This window comes from Phaenicophaeus curvirostris, chromosome 11, assembly GCF_032191515.1.
Source record: "Phaenicophaeus curvirostris isolate KB17595 chromosome 11, BPBGC_Pcur_1.0, whole genome shotgun sequence".
In the NCBI taxonomy this organism is placed as follows: domain Eukaryota; kingdom Metazoa; phylum Chordata; class Aves; order Cuculiformes; family Cuculidae; genus Phaenicophaeus; species Phaenicophaeus curvirostris.
This window is the reverse complement of record NC_091402.1, coordinates 8,829,183-8,845,860: the sequence shown is the minus strand read 5'-3', so window position 1 is coordinate 8,845,860 and position 16,678 is coordinate 8,829,183. Positions and strand designations below refer to the sequence as shown.

The 16,678-nt window shown below is 42.9% G+C and overlaps 1 protein-coding gene across 5 annotated transcripts in view; it reads left to right on the top strand.

Moving 5' to 3' along the window:
* The window catches only part of FRMD4B (FERM domain containing 4B), a 133,103-nt gene that overhangs the window by 96,316 nt on the left and 20,109 nt on the right, over positions 1–16,678 (top strand). For all 5 annotated transcript variants that reach the window (XM_069866315.1, XM_069866314.1, XM_069866316.1 and 2 more), the window contains exons 8-11: positions 7,779–7,862; positions 9,059–9,124; positions 10,190–10,247; positions 11,172–11,258. In XM_069866315.1, coding sequence (XP_069722416.1) covers positions 7,779–7,862; positions 9,059–9,124; positions 10,190–10,247; positions 11,172–11,258 — 295 coding nt within the window. The remainder of the gene's footprint in view (positions 1–7,778; positions 7,863–9,058; positions 9,125–10,189; positions 10,248–11,171; positions 11,259–16,678) is intronic.

Genomic DNA, 16,678 nt, shown 5'->3' with positions numbered 1-16,678 from the left:
TTTAATAATCTGATCTCGTGGGATTTCTTACTTGCATGTGGCACTAACTTTTAATATTTACACATAATTATTGCAGTTTGGTAAGGAACACACGTTTTTAGATTTCATATGCATCATGTTCATACAGATTCCTGAGAGAGAGCAAAGGAGTCGTCGTGTTTTGTTCTTTTCAAATGTCCTTCCACAGTCCTTTTTTTTTCTTTCTTTGTTTTATTTTCCTTTAAGGTACTTCTAACTCAGAGAGGCAGTTCTATAGTGCGTACAACCCAGCCATCTAGGGAGGGCCTGTGTGTGTGCTCTGCATCCGAAGCAGATGACAAGAGACAAGGCAAACATGGTGCCACAAAATGAATCATCTCCCAGTCTGTCTCCTGTGCAGGGCTCAAGTCGGAGACATGTTGCTGTTGTAGCAGTTAGGGTTGGAGCAGCATCATGGCATCCACAGCCTTATGTAAAAGATGCTCTCTCCCTTGTCCCTAGAAATTCCCATAAGTACAGGTTCAGCCCTAAAATACATTGCCTTTTCCTTTTGTAAAATTAGATGTCACAGCTTTTGCATTGTAATGTATTCACCTCCTGTCTGTTGAGTATCTGGAAAACTTTGTCTACAGAGAGTTTTTCCAGTCTTGCGCCATCAGCTGCAAGCAGGAGTTTGGGCTCTGGTCTGACTCTGAACAACATCCTCACTTTAAAAAAAGCAAGACTAAATCTTTCTTGCTTTTCCTTCCTGTGATGATTGGGATCTGTCTCACGGGATGCATTTTGTGCTTTGAGGAAGTGGTATGACAGCTTTTCAGCCTCAGCTTTTTTGTGCTTGCAGATTTGTTGGGTCTTCATCATTATTTGGGTACTTTATTTTTCTTGTGGTTTCATGTATCTCTGTATCAGCATGTAGGGCTGTGATAACAAGCTTTAAACATTGCTGCTGTTCTCAGACTTGCTAAAAACTCACAACTAATATGGCTAATCTGACTTTTGTGTGAACAGGAAGAAAGCATGAATGTTAGAAATAACAGTCTGTTGTTGCGAGGAAGGGTTTGGGATCCTTCAAGCCTTGTATCAACTGTGAATAGTTAATAGTCTTTTTTTTTCGGTCTGCAGTAAATCCCCAGGTAAAGCAGAGCCATTCTGCTTCCTGTCTGGTCTGACAGGGAAGCAATGCTTATGCGCACTGTTGGTGTGGCTGAGAAGCTCTGTAAATCATAGAATCACCAGGTTGGAAAAGACCCGTCAGATTATCGAGTCCAACCTCTCCTATCAAAAAATGTGGATGTACCATGCCAGATCGTGGAACTGTAAGCCGTCACCAGTGATAGGTGGTGACCAAATGGTTTTGACCTCAGAATATTTATATTTCACATCAAGAGCTATGAAAGAACAACTGAGAATTTAGGGCAGGCTCAAGCTGCAGATTTTCTCCAGCCATGGAGAACTGCTTCCTCAGCATCCTGATCCTTGTCTGCAAAGTGGAAATATGAATGGTGCCTCATCTGCCAAGGTGGCTCTGGCAGCAGCTCATGCCCTCATTTTTCTAGTCTTCATGTTGTTGGATAGAGCAGTGCATGCATATAGCTGGTAAGTGAAATGCTGCTTTTTCTGTGGTGTTCTTGATCCATCTTCCAAAAGCCAATGAGTAGGATCACCAAAATCCCCGTGGGATCAATGGGCATTGCTGCTGCTCCTTCAGAGAGTTAAGCCAGGTTCAGGAAGCGAAGAAATTAGCCTCAAGGAGCAAGGTTGGAACTGGAGGTGAGGCCCAGAGATCCAAGGCCATGGTCCTGGCTGTGCGGGGAAGGACTGCCCAGCCCCAGCCATGCTTTGTGTTGGTTGCAAGTCCCTCTCAAGCTGAGAAAAAGAAGCTGATGTTGCAGCATAATGTGGGAATCCATGGCTGCAGCATAAATGTACAAGCCTGGCCTTGAAAAAACCATCTGCTTATCGTGTTCCCTTTCACGTATAGCATTTGGAGGGCTCTTAAAAATGCTCCTTCACGTACCTTTCTGAGCAGGCAGTTCCTATCTAGTGTTCAAGTGGCAGACTTTGCTGCCCTGCCCCAGGCAAAGCTCCCTGTTGGCTACAGGGGTAAAGGTTCAGCTCTGTCTGTCCTGTGCCAATGGGAGCCCCTTGTTCTTGGCTTTTCTGGATCCTGGTCTTCTTTCAGTAGAAAAATAACTTCTCTGAGTGTGCCAGCAGACCATAAACTGAAAGGTTGGGAAATGATGGGAGACGTCTGGCAGTTATCACAAAAGAGGATTTGTCAGAGAGCACATTTCAAAATCCTGCTGCCAAGATCCTGTTGCTCTGACATTCTCAAAAGCTGCTAAATCAATCTGCTCTCCCCATACCTTCCCTCCTCTGTGTTCCTCCCTAACCTGTCTTTTTTTTTTTTTCTTGCACTTTCAACCCTGCTCAGTTTTTCTCCTCCATTACTCCGCTGCTTCCTCCTCACACCTGTTTGTTGTGGTACCTTGAAAAGCAGATGCGCCTCCACAAGAGTGAGGCTGCTGTGCTCTGCCCTTTCATTTATTTTAAAACAAAACAGAAGCCTACAGAAAAGGCACCTGTTGCTGAAGCAGTCCAGCTGCACTGTGATGGTCCATGTTGCTGGCTCTCAGATGTGAACGTATGGAGTGGAGTGTCTTGGAGACCTTGGTGATGCTACTCTAAGTCTGGTTCACTTTAGAAAGTCACCTTAGAACCAGACTGAGGTGTGGGCAGCAACACCTGTTGTTCTTGTATTGTTATGGCATTGCTTCTAATCGTAAAATAGCACAAATTCAGTGGTCAAGAAACCAGACAGTTAGTAACAGCATCTAGAGTAACCTGATCAGCCCCCTGAAAGCTTAGGTCGTCAGCTTCCAAGTATTGATTTGTGTGCTGTTTTTTGCTAGCTCTAAATATCTTCAACAGAGTAAGAAGAAAAATTGTAATGGGAAAGATTTGAAGCATCTTCATGATGCAGGATAATATTGTTTCGTCCTTTAGCTGTGAAGTTTCATGTTCCCTTGTATGTCACATGCAGTTGTCAGAAGTGTTGGTTGATTTTGTGTCCATGAAATACCTTTCAGGTTAACTGGAGAGGTTGGTTGCCATTTTTATAAAACAAGGCCACTCTGAATTCTACCTGTGGTGTGCCTAAAATTCATTTTAAGAATTCATTAATGATATGATAGTGACATTCAGAAGGACTCAGGAGTGATTTATTCTCATGACCCCATAGCCACATAAGAATAAGTGTTTCTGTGAGGTCAAGAGGCTTTGAGAATAGAGGAAAATATCTGTACAATGAACTTCCCCACTGATAAGTTCGTGCTTTATATAAAGCATTATCACTATGGTTCAGCACAGGCGGACACACCTACCATCACTTTAGTCAGTTAAAAGTTATCTGAAGTCCTATCCCTATCAAGTTGTTAATATTTACAAAGATGATACGGGCTTATAAGCTTTATGTTGTAGTCCAGTATATTGCTTTTGCTGCTCTAGGTGTGTCTATTGCTCCTCACACTTCGTTAATCTCACTAACCACTTCTTATTACATCTAAGCTTTTACCTGCATTAGCAACAGGCATAAGTTGATTTTAACAGTGGGTGCAGGGAAAAGCCTGGGCAGCCATTGACAAATGGTCCTAATTAGCACAGTTGAGTAAACCTTTGCCTAGCAGGGAATGTTGTATCACTCAGTTACAAGCTGTGAGGATGCACTTTCTGGGAGTGTGTGTCTTGTTAAATTTTCAGTAATGTGCTTTACACAGAGCGTGTCTTGATAGTCTGGTTTGGTTCCATCCCAGATTTTTGATGGGGTTTTTAGCAAGATGCCTAAAATTTCACTGAAACATCAGCAGGCTGCAGGAAGCATGTGGGATTTGGTCCTGGTTTGCTGCTAGAGATAGTGTGAGTGTGGGAATGTCTGTACTATGGTACGTGATTAAATATTGCTGTTGATTATTTTGAAGACACGCTGCCCTTCCATCTCCATAGAGCTGGCACTGATGAGCAGGATGTGCTGCTGGGAACAACATCTTGCTCAATGCTTGTTCACATTAAAACAGAAAATTTAATATGGGCAGTACCAAGAATGCAAGCTGAGATTCAGCATGAGGGAGATCTGATGTAGACTTCATTTACATTGCCCAGGTCAATTCAAGTTCTTCTCAATATAGGCCAGAGGGAAATCTCCCATTTAGAGGGTGGAATGGGAAGGAAAGGGTCTATATGCTGCTTTTGTTTAATTCTTCTCCATATGAGTTTCCTATATTTCCCTCCTAGGAATTAAACATACCTTTTGCCAAAAAATATTCTGTTGTATTAACTCTGGGCGGTTTAAGTTTATGCATTGAAATTTTGCCAAGAACTGTCAGTCAAGAAGCACCCTCTGTAACAGAGGTCAGATAAGAGAGGCAAGTGAGCCTCTCCATCCCAGTGGCTGAGTCGTCCTGCCCTGACAAGAACCAACCATGGACATGCCAGATACAACACTAGTGTGTTTGGTTGGTAGATAGTGAAGATGGTTGGACATCTGGAGCCAGAGCTGTCTGCCCTGTGATTTCTATATCGTCTTGCGGTCATTGTGAAAGCAAACAGGTACAAGTAATAATTCAAACTGTCGCTCCTGCTGTCTGGAGTTGTCACGTCTGGGGAATGGCTGGGTCTCAGAGGGCTTGGGAAAGTGTTCTTGAAGGTCAAGGGGAGATGTGCTTGGGCTCCTCGGTGCAGATGAAGTGATAATGAGCTCTGTGGAAGGAGGGGGAGGACCATTTGAGGCTTTTATTATCCCTGAAGCCGTGAATCATCCCAAATGCTAATCCCCAGGCGTGCAGTCAGCAGATCTGGGCTGCTGCGTGCCAGCCTGCACTGTCTGAAGGCATCCAGCATGCAAGGAGCTGTGCCTTGTTTCTCCAGGACTTTTAGATTTGTTTAGGATTGTTCCATGCTTTATTGCACAATTATGCAGGAAAAAAAATCCTCATGGTAGCTTCTTGGAGGATTTCAGGTCTTATAAATCCATTTAGTTAGACTCTCTCCAGCTGCACATGGGTGGTATGATGTGTCTGAACCCCAGGGTATGAGGTTGGGTCCCTTCAGGAAGATGAACCCCAAGGGCCAACTTTGCCTCATCAAAGACGTGTGTTCTCTGGTATTGCAGGAAGTTAGATGGGTTTGTAGGTTGGCAGAAGAACACAGAGGGTCCAGCTCCACTGTAAGTTGTCACTGTTCTTTGGACTCAGTCTGCTAACAAACTACACCAGGGCCGGTGGCTCTGGGTCAGTACCGGAGGAACGTGCCCTGTGTCGTGGCCCAGGCATGACTGCAGCACTTTAATGACTTCATGTCCCAGCTTAGACTCCACAAACCTTGTCAGGGCAGTGGGTGTGTTGGCGTTTGGTTTGAATTCAGTGATAGACATTTCCATATTGATGAGCTGCTACTCATCACTCAAGCTTAACTCATGTGCTGGTTCTGGAATTTGGTGGGGATTAACTAAGTACCTGCTTGAGCAGGTGGAGAGGTGAGAGGCCCAACAACGAAATGGGAAGGGGAGTTGCCCTGCTGGAGGCCATGGGTTGTGTAAAAGGTGGTGATTTCAGAGAATGGATGCAGCTGACTGGATTCATGGCATTTTTGCAGTGTCTCGCTGATGGGGAGGCTAATGGCACTGTGACGGTTGCCAAAGAAGAGCTTGAGACCTCTCCACTTGGCTGCGGTGGTGACAGCTGGGATGTCACCTGTCCCTTCTGCTTGGCGGGAGGGAGGGGGCTGCCTTTGTCGAAGCTCAGCTCTGGCCTCCCAGCATCAACCATGCTTAGTACTTGAGCCCTTGCTTTGGGTGTTTTGTTGTTCGCTGGCAACAAGGTTTTTAAAAATAGGGGTTTAGAGAGCAGCCATTAAACCTAATTGTGAATATTGTGGGTCTTGTATCTGTATTTAGAGGAAAAGCCCTTTTGTTTGGTAAAAATGAGCTATTTTGTTACTGCTTTCTTCCAAAACCTCTCCTACTTCACTGCATTTCCCTGCCAACCTTGACTGCTCCAGTGGCCCTTGCAGTTATGAGTCAGGCTTAAAAATAGGAAGAAATTTTAATTTTAGTAATAAATTTATCCTGTAAGTCTATAATTTATAGTTGGAAGGGAGCTCAGGAGGTTGTCTGGCCCAATCTCCTGCTCTAATAGAAGTCATCTGTGAGATTAAACCAGGTTGCTTAGGGCTTTTTTTTTTGGTTTGTGTTTTTTTTATTTTTCACTCTAATTTCTGAGGCCTAAGGAGAATGTGCTTTCTCTGAATTTTCATGTGTCCCTACAAACCCCTGGCAATCTACCTTCTCACTGCAAGCTGAGGTGTCCTGCAGCCTTTTGATCCCATCAGAATGGGCTTCTAAGGGTTGAATATAAAACCCTCAGCTTTTGTGAGCACTGGCTGTATTTGCATGTCGAGAGGAGAGATCCTGATTCTGTACCCAGCTGTCCCTGTTTGTGGCACTTGGGTGACGTCCAGCTTGCACAGAAAAGTGCATATTCCTGGCAGAAGAGCGCTGGCCCAGCAAAGCTTGACGGCAACAGCTCCTCGGCATAATTGACCCCCTTCTTGGCAACTTCATCAAAGACGCGAAAGAATAAACAGGCTGTTGATTGAACTGTTTCCTCATCCCCAGAGGTGGTCTCTCTTAGTCAGGGTTGAGGCACATTGTTGGGGCCGGGGAAGAAGCTTGCAGAGCAATTAGCCTGTGCTAGCCAAGGAACAAAAAGCTCTAATTTACTGCGCCTTCCATGTGACATCTGCCATGCGGGATGGAAGCATGGCAGGAGATTGATCCGTGGTACCCACGGAGCAGATTTCTGTACTCTGGGCCATTCTACTGCTGCACAGGGTGCTGGTTTTGAGGGAAGAGGGGGAATATAGCTCAGATGAAATCTCTAATAGTGGAAGCTGATGAAAACAGAGGTCAGGAGTGGGGAAGGAAGCCTTCAAGGAAAGCCTGGATGCGGAAGTTGAGGCAGATGCTGGTGGACGTGACTGATGCATTCTTCACATAGAAAAGTCGTGTTGGTGCTTGTTGGTGCCGCTGCGTAGGCATACAGAAATCCTGCAGAAATGAGGCGTGCAAGTTTCAGCTGATTAATTAGTGGAGCATAGAGGGAGAAAATAGTAACTATTTTACTGATGCTTGTAAATCGTTTTTTAAATATTCTGCTAGGGGAGGTTGTGTCAAACTGCATACATATACTTCAGCCCCCTTTATTTCATTCCAAGCTGTGCTTAGAGTCCAAAATATTTGAACGTGCTGTAGAATGAGCAATTCAGGAAAACTCTTAAGTGAAATCTTTTGTTTTAAATCAGATCAGTGTTAAACTCTGAGATTTGACAAGCACTGTGCTGCTTCATGAAATATGTTTTTTGGAGGTAGGATTTTAGCTAAAGATGGAGCAAAAATTAGCACTACGAGCCTCACTTTGGGGTGGGGGCTTTCCTTCTGCAGCTGTTTCAGGGCTTGTTCTGCACTCAGCAAATAGAGTGAGCGTGTGGAATGTAAATATCGGTACTGTGCGCCCACTACAGTGGCCTGAGAATCGTGTGTCTGTATGAGTTACAGCATGAGTCTACATGACACCATATACATCACTGTCATGTGAGAGGGCTTACAGAGTTACATTGCTATGACAGCCTGATGTGGGGCACTGCTCCATGTTCTTGGGTAGAATATACAGCCCTTTCTTTCTGCTGAAACTAAAGATTTCATCTCTGATTCAGTAGCAGTGACTCTGTGCCATTTTTGGTTTTAGTGATGAAAATACCAGAAAAGACTTGAAGACACTGCCTGTCTTTCCTACCAAGACACTGCAGGAGCATCCGTCACTTGCTTACTGGTGAGATATTTACTTTAAAATGTAAATCATTGCTATGAACATTAACTTACAAGATCCCTTTTAAACAGTTTTGCAAACTGTTAAAAGTTTTCAACCCGTATGATATAGGACTTGGAGTTAATTGCTCAGGTACAATCATTTCCAGGTTTTAGAAGGTTATAAATTCTATGAGATCCCATGCAAATCCCTCATTGGAAGTTCACTTAAATTAAATTGCTGGATCAGAAACTGCTCAATTGGAATACGTGGGGACTATGCCTTAGAAAGAGCTGAAATCTGAACTCCAGCCAAGCCTGCGTTTGCAAAGGCACTTTACTCTGAAACCGTCACACAGTAGAGCCTCTCGGGTGGGCTGACACTGGCTGGCTGCCAGATGCCCATCCAGCTGCTCCCCTCAATGGAAAATAAGATGGAAAAGATGGAAACAGAAAGGCAGGTCCAGTTTTTTGGCCTGAATCTGCTTTAAAGGAACACAATGTTTCAGAAGAATCAATGATATTGTTTCCTTGGAATTTATACCCTTAGTGTGAGTTTGACTCTCATTTGTTCCTTTTTTTTTGTGTGTGTGTGTGCGCTTGATGGATTTTGAGGTATACCAGTACTTGCTTATGGTTTGGTCTTCTTTCAGAATGAACACTGCTGGGTTTTTCTCTGCTTTCAAGTGTCTGATATTTAAATGCATATTTCATTTCACGTTCCACTAAAAATAAACGTTGAAGTATATAACAGGGGAAATGCAAAAAAATCATTGCTGACAAATATTTATTATGCTTTGCTGATGAGATGTCAGGAAAAAAAATACATTGGAATGAAAACATTTCTCATTTAACTTTCTCTTTTACATCTGGATCATCAACCATTCTTTGAAGTTTTGGTGTTTTAGAATGTGGAAATGAATTTATACCCTTAGTACCATTATTCTATAGCAGCATCTGCAGCAGAGCAGGCTGATCTGAAACAATTCATTAATTAGTCTGGAACGTGTCATGCGATGATGGGGATCAGCCAGGCAGCTCCACGCCGCTTAATGAAGGGTGGGAAAGAAATCAGTGAGAAACAGAATGTAAACCAGAGCACGAAATGTACAGAGGGACACTTCTCTGCATGCTGAGCTGGTGTATGAATTTCAACAGATGCTGTCACGCTTGAAAAAAAGTCACTGAGCCTCTAAATTGGGATTTGTGCTTGTTTTGCAGTGAGGACAGAGTAATTGAGCATTATATACAAATTAAAGGTCTGACCAGGGGACAAGCCATTGTTCAGTGAGTATGACAGTTGTTAATTTGTGAAGATGGTATTTTTATGGTTTTTTTCCCTCCAGGCTGGTTCTGGTTTGGTCATTATTGCCTGTAGACTTTACCATTTGTATCTGTCAGGTTTTTTTGGGTTTTTTGTTTTTTTTAATGGAGTTATTTCAAAGTTAAATTATCTCAGCTTTAAGATTTCACAGATTCCAGGTTAAAATTGTGTTTCCTCATACAGATATTTCAAATATAAAATAAATTATATGGGCCTTACTTTATTAGAAGACTCTCTATACCCTGCTTGTGTGGAATTAGTTTTCACACCAGACTCTTAAGGGAGCGAGTATTACCTTGGGTTCTGTAAAAAACCTCAGATTTATGTTTATTGAAATGTTCAGAATCTAGCTTTCAAAAGAATGAGATCTTCCAAGGTGCATGGAGAGCCTGTGGAATCTTTTTCTTAATTTACCGTTAATGTTGCTGTATTTGCTACAAGCAAACACAGTGGGATGTGTTACAAACCAAGAAGTTGGAGGTGATTACCATGGTTACACAATGCAGACAACTTGTAGTTTTCTTCATGTACCTTAATGCCTGTAACTCTGTCTCAATAGTTCAAGGGGTTTTTTTCAATAGGAACAGGGGGAAAAATTGTTCACTGGTTGTCTGAATTGCTGCATGAAACAGTAGTACAACCACATGTAGTCATTTGTAGCTGAACTGTTGTAACCAAAACACCATAATGGAATAATTATAGGCAGGTCTTTTACCATTAACATGTCCCAAAAGGCTCACATGTTCAGTTCAGAATTTTTACTTTCAGTTCTCTGACCTTCTCATAAGAGAGCAAATGTTTTGTTGTATAAGAGATTTTCCATTTGCTTTAGCTGGGCCAAAATATCACATCTTTCTCCAAGCTAGGATGCTAATTTTCTTCTGAAAACATGGGCCTTCAATTATTAAGACTTTAAAAAAAATGCTAAGAACAAATGACAGGTCTTGAATGTATATGTGAAAAAATATGTTAATAGACATTATTCCCTCTAGAGAAAATCATCTGATGCACTATAAATCTGTCTACAGGTACATGAAAGTGGTAGAAGCTTTGCCAACATATGGAGTTCATTATTATGGAGTGAAGGTTAGTAAATGCCTATAGATACTGCGATTGCTTAGTTATTACATGTGATTGCATTCTTATAGGAGTAGTTTGATTCAGTGCTCTTCTGTCAGAACTAAACCTCCCATTTTTCAACCTCTGTAATTTCCCCCCTTCCATATTCTTTAAAAACAGTTTTCAGAGGGCAGCAAAGCATTTTGTGGTACAGAAGACAGAAAGGAATCATTGTAAAGCCATCTGTGGTCCTATCGTAAGCTAAATTCATATCAATTTAATTAAACTGGATATCACTTCTAGATCTGAAGCAGTTAATAGTTTCCACAGAGACATTTCTAAGCAATATTAGATAGCGATACAATGTAGAATAGACTAAAGGGCAGGTGATTAGTGGGGTGCGTATGTGGAATGGGGAAATGCTGAGAAATATTTTTGGAGAGTGATGGAAACACGCCGTTTATTCCCATTTGTAGAGCAGAGCCTGGGCCAATGTGTTTTGTGCAGAAGAGCTCAGCAGAGATGATGTCTCCTTACTTTGAGTCATGGCCATAACTGTGGTATCTGAGAAGCTGATGTTTTGTGCTGTTTTCCTGCGGCGGTCCATGCCTGAATTTAGTGGATGTAGTCATTGGCCACAGTTTTTTCTGTCCCATCTCCATCCCCTCTCACAGCCACTCCTACAATGAGTGACACCCCATATTGTGTCAGCAGCACTGTCGCTTTTTTGTCTACTTTGCACAACCACCACGCAGTTTCTTGGCTCTGGCTGAGAAGGCAGGGGGAGAAAGTTTCAACATTCACCCCAGCAATCCACTTCACATCAATTTGTTTGCAAAAATGTCCTTGTTCCGTACCTACTTGTACTCGTCACAGAATGAAATGGGCTCTAATCTTGGAATTGCTTAATTCTTGAGTAGCTCTTGGTTCATGTACATGCCAATTTTTCAGGATAAACAAGGAATCCCTTGGTGGCTTGGAATAAGTTACAAAGGAATAGGCCAGTACGACTTACAAGACAAAGTTAAGCCCAGAAAAGTAAGTTTTTTGCATCTGATCTTTTTTCATTTGGGAGAGTGGGTGGGGCAGGGTGGTGATGTGTGTCAGAATATACTTTTTTAAGTTGTTGTTTATTAGACTACTGAGCAAGAGACCAAGGTTTGGAGGCAGAAGGAGAGTTCTGCTGGCATTGAAGCAGTAAAGCTCTCACTGAAGCAGTAAAGTGGAAACTTCCTTTGGAAGCTTTGGCTGATGTGTCATCTTGAGTTTGGTGGTCTCAGGATAGTCTGGACAGGAATTCTGGCAGCCTCCAGGGGTAACTGCAGAAGCATGAAGCAACTGGGTTTTTGCAAGTCCCAAACATTGTACTTGAGCAGTGTTTTCACTTGGCTTTCATAGGTGTGCGGACTGATAAACGGATCCACTGATATCCATGAAAGACAAGGGGAAGTCAGTGCAACTGCAGGCCTGTTTAGGCAACTCTGTGTTTTCATGGTGCAATGAATTATAAGGAGGAATTGAGGGGAAATGCCAAATACTGTTATTCTTCTTTTTTTCCACCCCCTTTCTCCTTTGTGTGTCTCCTGTAGAGTGAGCTGTGCCAACAGCCTCCCGTGTTGTTTAAACAGGGCAAAGGGTCCCGTATCACACTGCTGGCTGCTTGATAGCCCCCATCAGCGAGCCAGAACAGGCTCTTCTGCTGGTGGCCCTGGAAACCCATCGTGCAGCTCAGGCACACGATGCGCTGGGAGCTCGCCCAGTCCTGTAGCTGCATACGTCTCCCTGTGACAGGACTAAGCCTTGTCAGTCTTCAAAGAGTTATTTAATGTGCTTGGCTGGGGGAAGAGCCAGGACCACACGTGCAGGAGCCGCACTGTTGGGCGGGATGTGTGCGGTTTCTTTCTGGTTCATGTCTTCACTGGAACATCTAAGCCATGAGGAGATGGAGACCTGGGGTTTTACTGTTCTCTTTCCCCGGGAATGATCTGGGCAGGAGTTCGCATGAAGTGTGTGCTTCCTGCCAGGGAATTTTACATTTGCAAAGTGATACTGTTTAGTGTATTTGTGCCAAAAAACACAGCGTAACAAAACTTCCTTTTAAGAGTAATTCCCCTTCAAGCTTCCAACTTGATCTTCTCTCTTTCCAGAGCAGGTTATGACTTGGTTTCTTTTGGTATATTTATATGCCTGTGTGCCCAAGGTTGAAGTCTTAAGTCCTTTCTTTGCTTTGTTTAGTAAAGCACTTGGTTTAGCCCTGCATCTCTCTTTCCTTGCCTGTTCCAAATGACAGTGACATGAGAGGTACCCTAGAAAATCAAGTCAATGCAGCTACTGATCATCAAAAGAAGACATCAAGGAGCACTTATTGCTCTTCAGCACTTCCCTGTTTTTAGGAAACACCTACAATATTTTTCCAGTCAGGTCAAGCACTGATCATTCTCTAGCCAAGCTGTCCAGCTGTGGCCAGCAATGCTGTCCAAGAAAATGCAGCTTGCTTGGCTAGAAGCATTGCTTCGCCAAGCAGTTTTTATCTTGTGGGATTTCAGTTTACAACATCAACCAGGCAGATAAAGAAAACTTTCTAAGGTCAGCAGCGCCCAGATACCAAGTCACACCCTGCTACAGTTAGTTACAAGGCATTGCCTTTGAAGGCAGTGGGAGTTGTGTTCAACAGAAATAAAATGAAATAAAAACCAAAGGTCACCTCTGCAGTGGAAGTGTTACAATAGGAATTATGACAGTTGTCGGCTTGACTGTAATTATAATTATACAACAGAGGACAGAGATTAAAAGGGAGAGGAGCCTAAATGCAGAGGCAAGGTTTAATGCCAGTAAGCTGATTGAAAAAGAGGGGATGGATATGGCTGTAGTATCCTTATGGATTTGTCTGGTGTTAAAAATGACTGAAGACACAGCTTGTCCTGAGTCGTGACCACTCTTAGCATTTGGCTAAATAGGTGAACAGTTTCTTTATAGAAAAAAAATAAAAGGTGGTTTAGGGTTTGAAATACAGAGTGCACTTCCGATGTGATGCATGGAAGTATTTGGAATAGGATTGTTTCTGAGGGAGAACACAGGCACAGAATCTAGAGAGGCACTCACATCCAGACTTGGGTTTGGAGTAAAAAATGTTTGGACTGTTGTTTATTTCAGCCTTGCTGCCTGTGGTACAGCAGGCAAAAGTTTCCTTTTAACGAGTATTGTTGTTTATTCATATTTATGAATGTATTAATGTACTTCAGAGAGAAAAGAGTCAGTATAGCTTACCTGAATCTCAGAGGAGTCAGCAAGCACAGTCTTTTCTGAAGCAGCAGGCAAGAGTAGAGTAGGCGTGTAAACTATGCCTGTGTTTTGAAGCAGAGGTGCTGGTTTTGCTGGAATTAGCAGAATTCCTTGCCTTGCTTTTCGGGATGGAGCCAAGCTCACAACTACCCTGTTATGGTGTTATGCTGCTGTTTATACTGTGGATTGAAAGCGCTGTTGTGTTTATCCCTAGCTTTCTGGGAAGGAGCATCCTTATTGTGCTCCACTTCTCTAGTTATTGGTGTTTAAATATACATGCAGCTGATTGACTCAATAAAAGGGAAAGTCTTAGTTCAACTCTAATGAAGACCAAGCTGGCCTTTCCTAATTTTAAAGATACAAGTGATCTCTAGGTGTACAACCCTCTCTGATACAAGCTGCTGTGGGAAAGTTGCTTAGTTTCAGGTTGGAGGCTTTGAACAGGAATTCATGCCTGTGCTCCAGCTGAATTCACACCAAGGAGTTTTATTCTGCTCATCATGTCTTTTCTGCAATGCAAATGGCTCCTGTCAGATGTAGCTGCATTTGTTTAATGTGTTCATTATAGGCACCTGGTAAGAGCCAAGTCCATATTAAGAATAAAATTTTTAAACCAATAATAATATATATACAAACTTAATTGCACCTATTAAAGCAATGTCAATTAAATCCCAACAAATATAGCCATCCTTCTCTAAAAATGATATCTTTTGGCTTTATCCAAGTAGTTTTTTAATCAGAGACCTAAATATGAGCCTTGGAGCGCAGTGGTTATCTCAAGATTTTGTTTTTGGATCAACACTGTTGCATGAAGCCCAAGGTTGAGAACTTTTCACAGGAAGCAGCTTGCATGACAGACTTGCATGAAGCAATCTCCAGATCTGTACCGCCCAGCCTTGCCAAAGCTTGCACACGTAAAGTCAATCATCTGTGAGGGAAACGTGTTTTTGGAGAGGACGGTGTGTAACTCAGGGCTGGACCAGGAGAACCTGCCGTGTCTGTCTGCGTAAGGCTGGCTCACGAGATTTATGTCCGGCTATTAGTGTTTTGCTGGTTGACCCAGGATGGTTTGGAGAATGAAGTTTTGTTGCTGTAAGTCACTCTTGAAAGCCTGTATTGCTTTGGAAGCCATTTCTAGTGAAGTGAGCCCATGTTTTACTGCTTGCCTGGGACAGCAAGCTTGATGGGAGCCAAGGGGGAGCACTGTGCTTCGGTGCTGTGATAGACTGAAAATGGAGAATTATTTTTTTGTGCCATTTATGAAAATTATCTTTTTCTTTGTAGATAAAAGTGGTGGCTCCACACGGGCTGGAGGTTACACTGGGCTGAGTTGCTTATAATCTTCAAGTCTCACAAGGCATAAAAAGACTGGCTTTGGCAGTGTTTGTTCAGATTTCAGCTCAGACCTGGGATTAACTCTGCAGTCCTGCTGCTTTGCAAACATTCTCCCTTCAGCTGCAGCTTAATACTGAGAGATACCTCCTGCTTGCTATAGGGTGGCATGCCAAGATCCTGTCCCCAGTCTCCTCTGAATCAATTAGGAAAAGCATAAAATGGGTCCCAGGACTTCATATGCTGTTTCAAAACAGAATAGATCTCCCTTTTATCTCTACCCCTATGCTTCTCACTGTCGAGATAAACAATACATTGTCTTGTTTATGGAGCGTGCATTAGGGTATGAGTTCAGTTTATTCTGCGTTCAGCCAACATGTGGTGATCCTCTGAGGGATGGGAATTTGAGAAGGCAGCTTTCTGGCTTTTTGACTTGTTCTCCCACTTCATTGTGTTTCTGTGGGCGACTCCCTGGTGATAAATGAACTATAAAGTCTGAAGAGAAGAACTAATCATGATATGGTATTGTTTCAAAGCTAGGAGGATTTGGATTCTAATGCTGGTTGTCTTGAATAAGTTATGTTCAGAAGTTTTTCTTAGAGTATACTAGTTTTGAAGTGGGTAATATTTATGATATTTTCCTTTTGATTCAACATATACTAAGACTTGATGCTGAAAGTTTTCACTTGCAGAACTAACTTAATGTAAATTTGCTGTCCTGCTTTGCTGAATGGCTGAGAACACAACAACATTCAGACAGTCTTCTCAGCAGGCAGATCTCATTAGGCAGAGATTTCTTTTATGGTGTTTATTTCTCACTGAGTAGAAACCATTGATTTAGACACAAGATACTAAGCTTGCATCATTATTTAAAATAAACATACGTTTACAAGACTGGTTGGAAATTCGGTTCCTAACAGATACGTGGCAAGTTGCCCGAGTGTCACCTGCCCCAAAACACATGCATTTTCGGACAGTTTGGTGCCCAGACATCTCTGATTCTTGTTAATGCTGGTAAGAATCTAGCAAGGATGGAATGTAATGCATTAGAAAAAAATGTGTTGGAAGAGGTTTTTAGAGGAATGGCTTAATATGTAAGAGATGAAGGATGCCTGCAGGTGAGCTCTGCTGGTACAGGTGGGAGCTGTCTGCCTCCTTTTCTCAGAAGTAGCTGCAGGTGGGGCTGTTTGGTTCTCCACCCATCTCCTCAAATGCCTCCCTCTGTGGCCAGGCACTACAATTTAAAACAGAAATATTTCAGCTGAAGGTAGCATGCCAAGCAGCAAAACTGGAGCAGAGGGGCTGAAACGCGGCCCTTTTTTCCACCATTGCTGGCAGGGTGGTAATTTCCTTCATCAGGGTGGGGTGCATTCCTGTGGGCAGAAATACTTTGTTTCTTTGGTCTGAATTGCAAGATTTGTCGGGAGATTGCTGTTCCTGGGATACTGGCTGCCAAACCTCCTTACAGGCACCGCATGTACTGTGATGTGCTTTGGAAGGTTGCAGTAGGGTTTGCAGTTCCGTGCTGACCTTACCTAGTGATCCCTTGAGTAGAAATTCAGATCTGGTTAATTTAGCTCTTGGTCAGAATTTGCCATCAACCTTGGAAACATCCTGGGTGCAACCTTGGCCCTTGCTGTGCCAGGGTTGGCGCAGCAGAGCTTGGCTGTGCAGCCCCTGAGACAGCTTCTTTCCAGATTTTCACGTCCTTGTAAAAAAAAAAAAAAAAAAAAGATTTTTTTAAAACAAAATGCATTAGGTTGATAGAAATGCTAGGCAAAGGGCCCCGAGAAACTCTTACACCTTTTTCAAGGTGGGGGCTCTGCTAGCTCCTACCTGCCCTC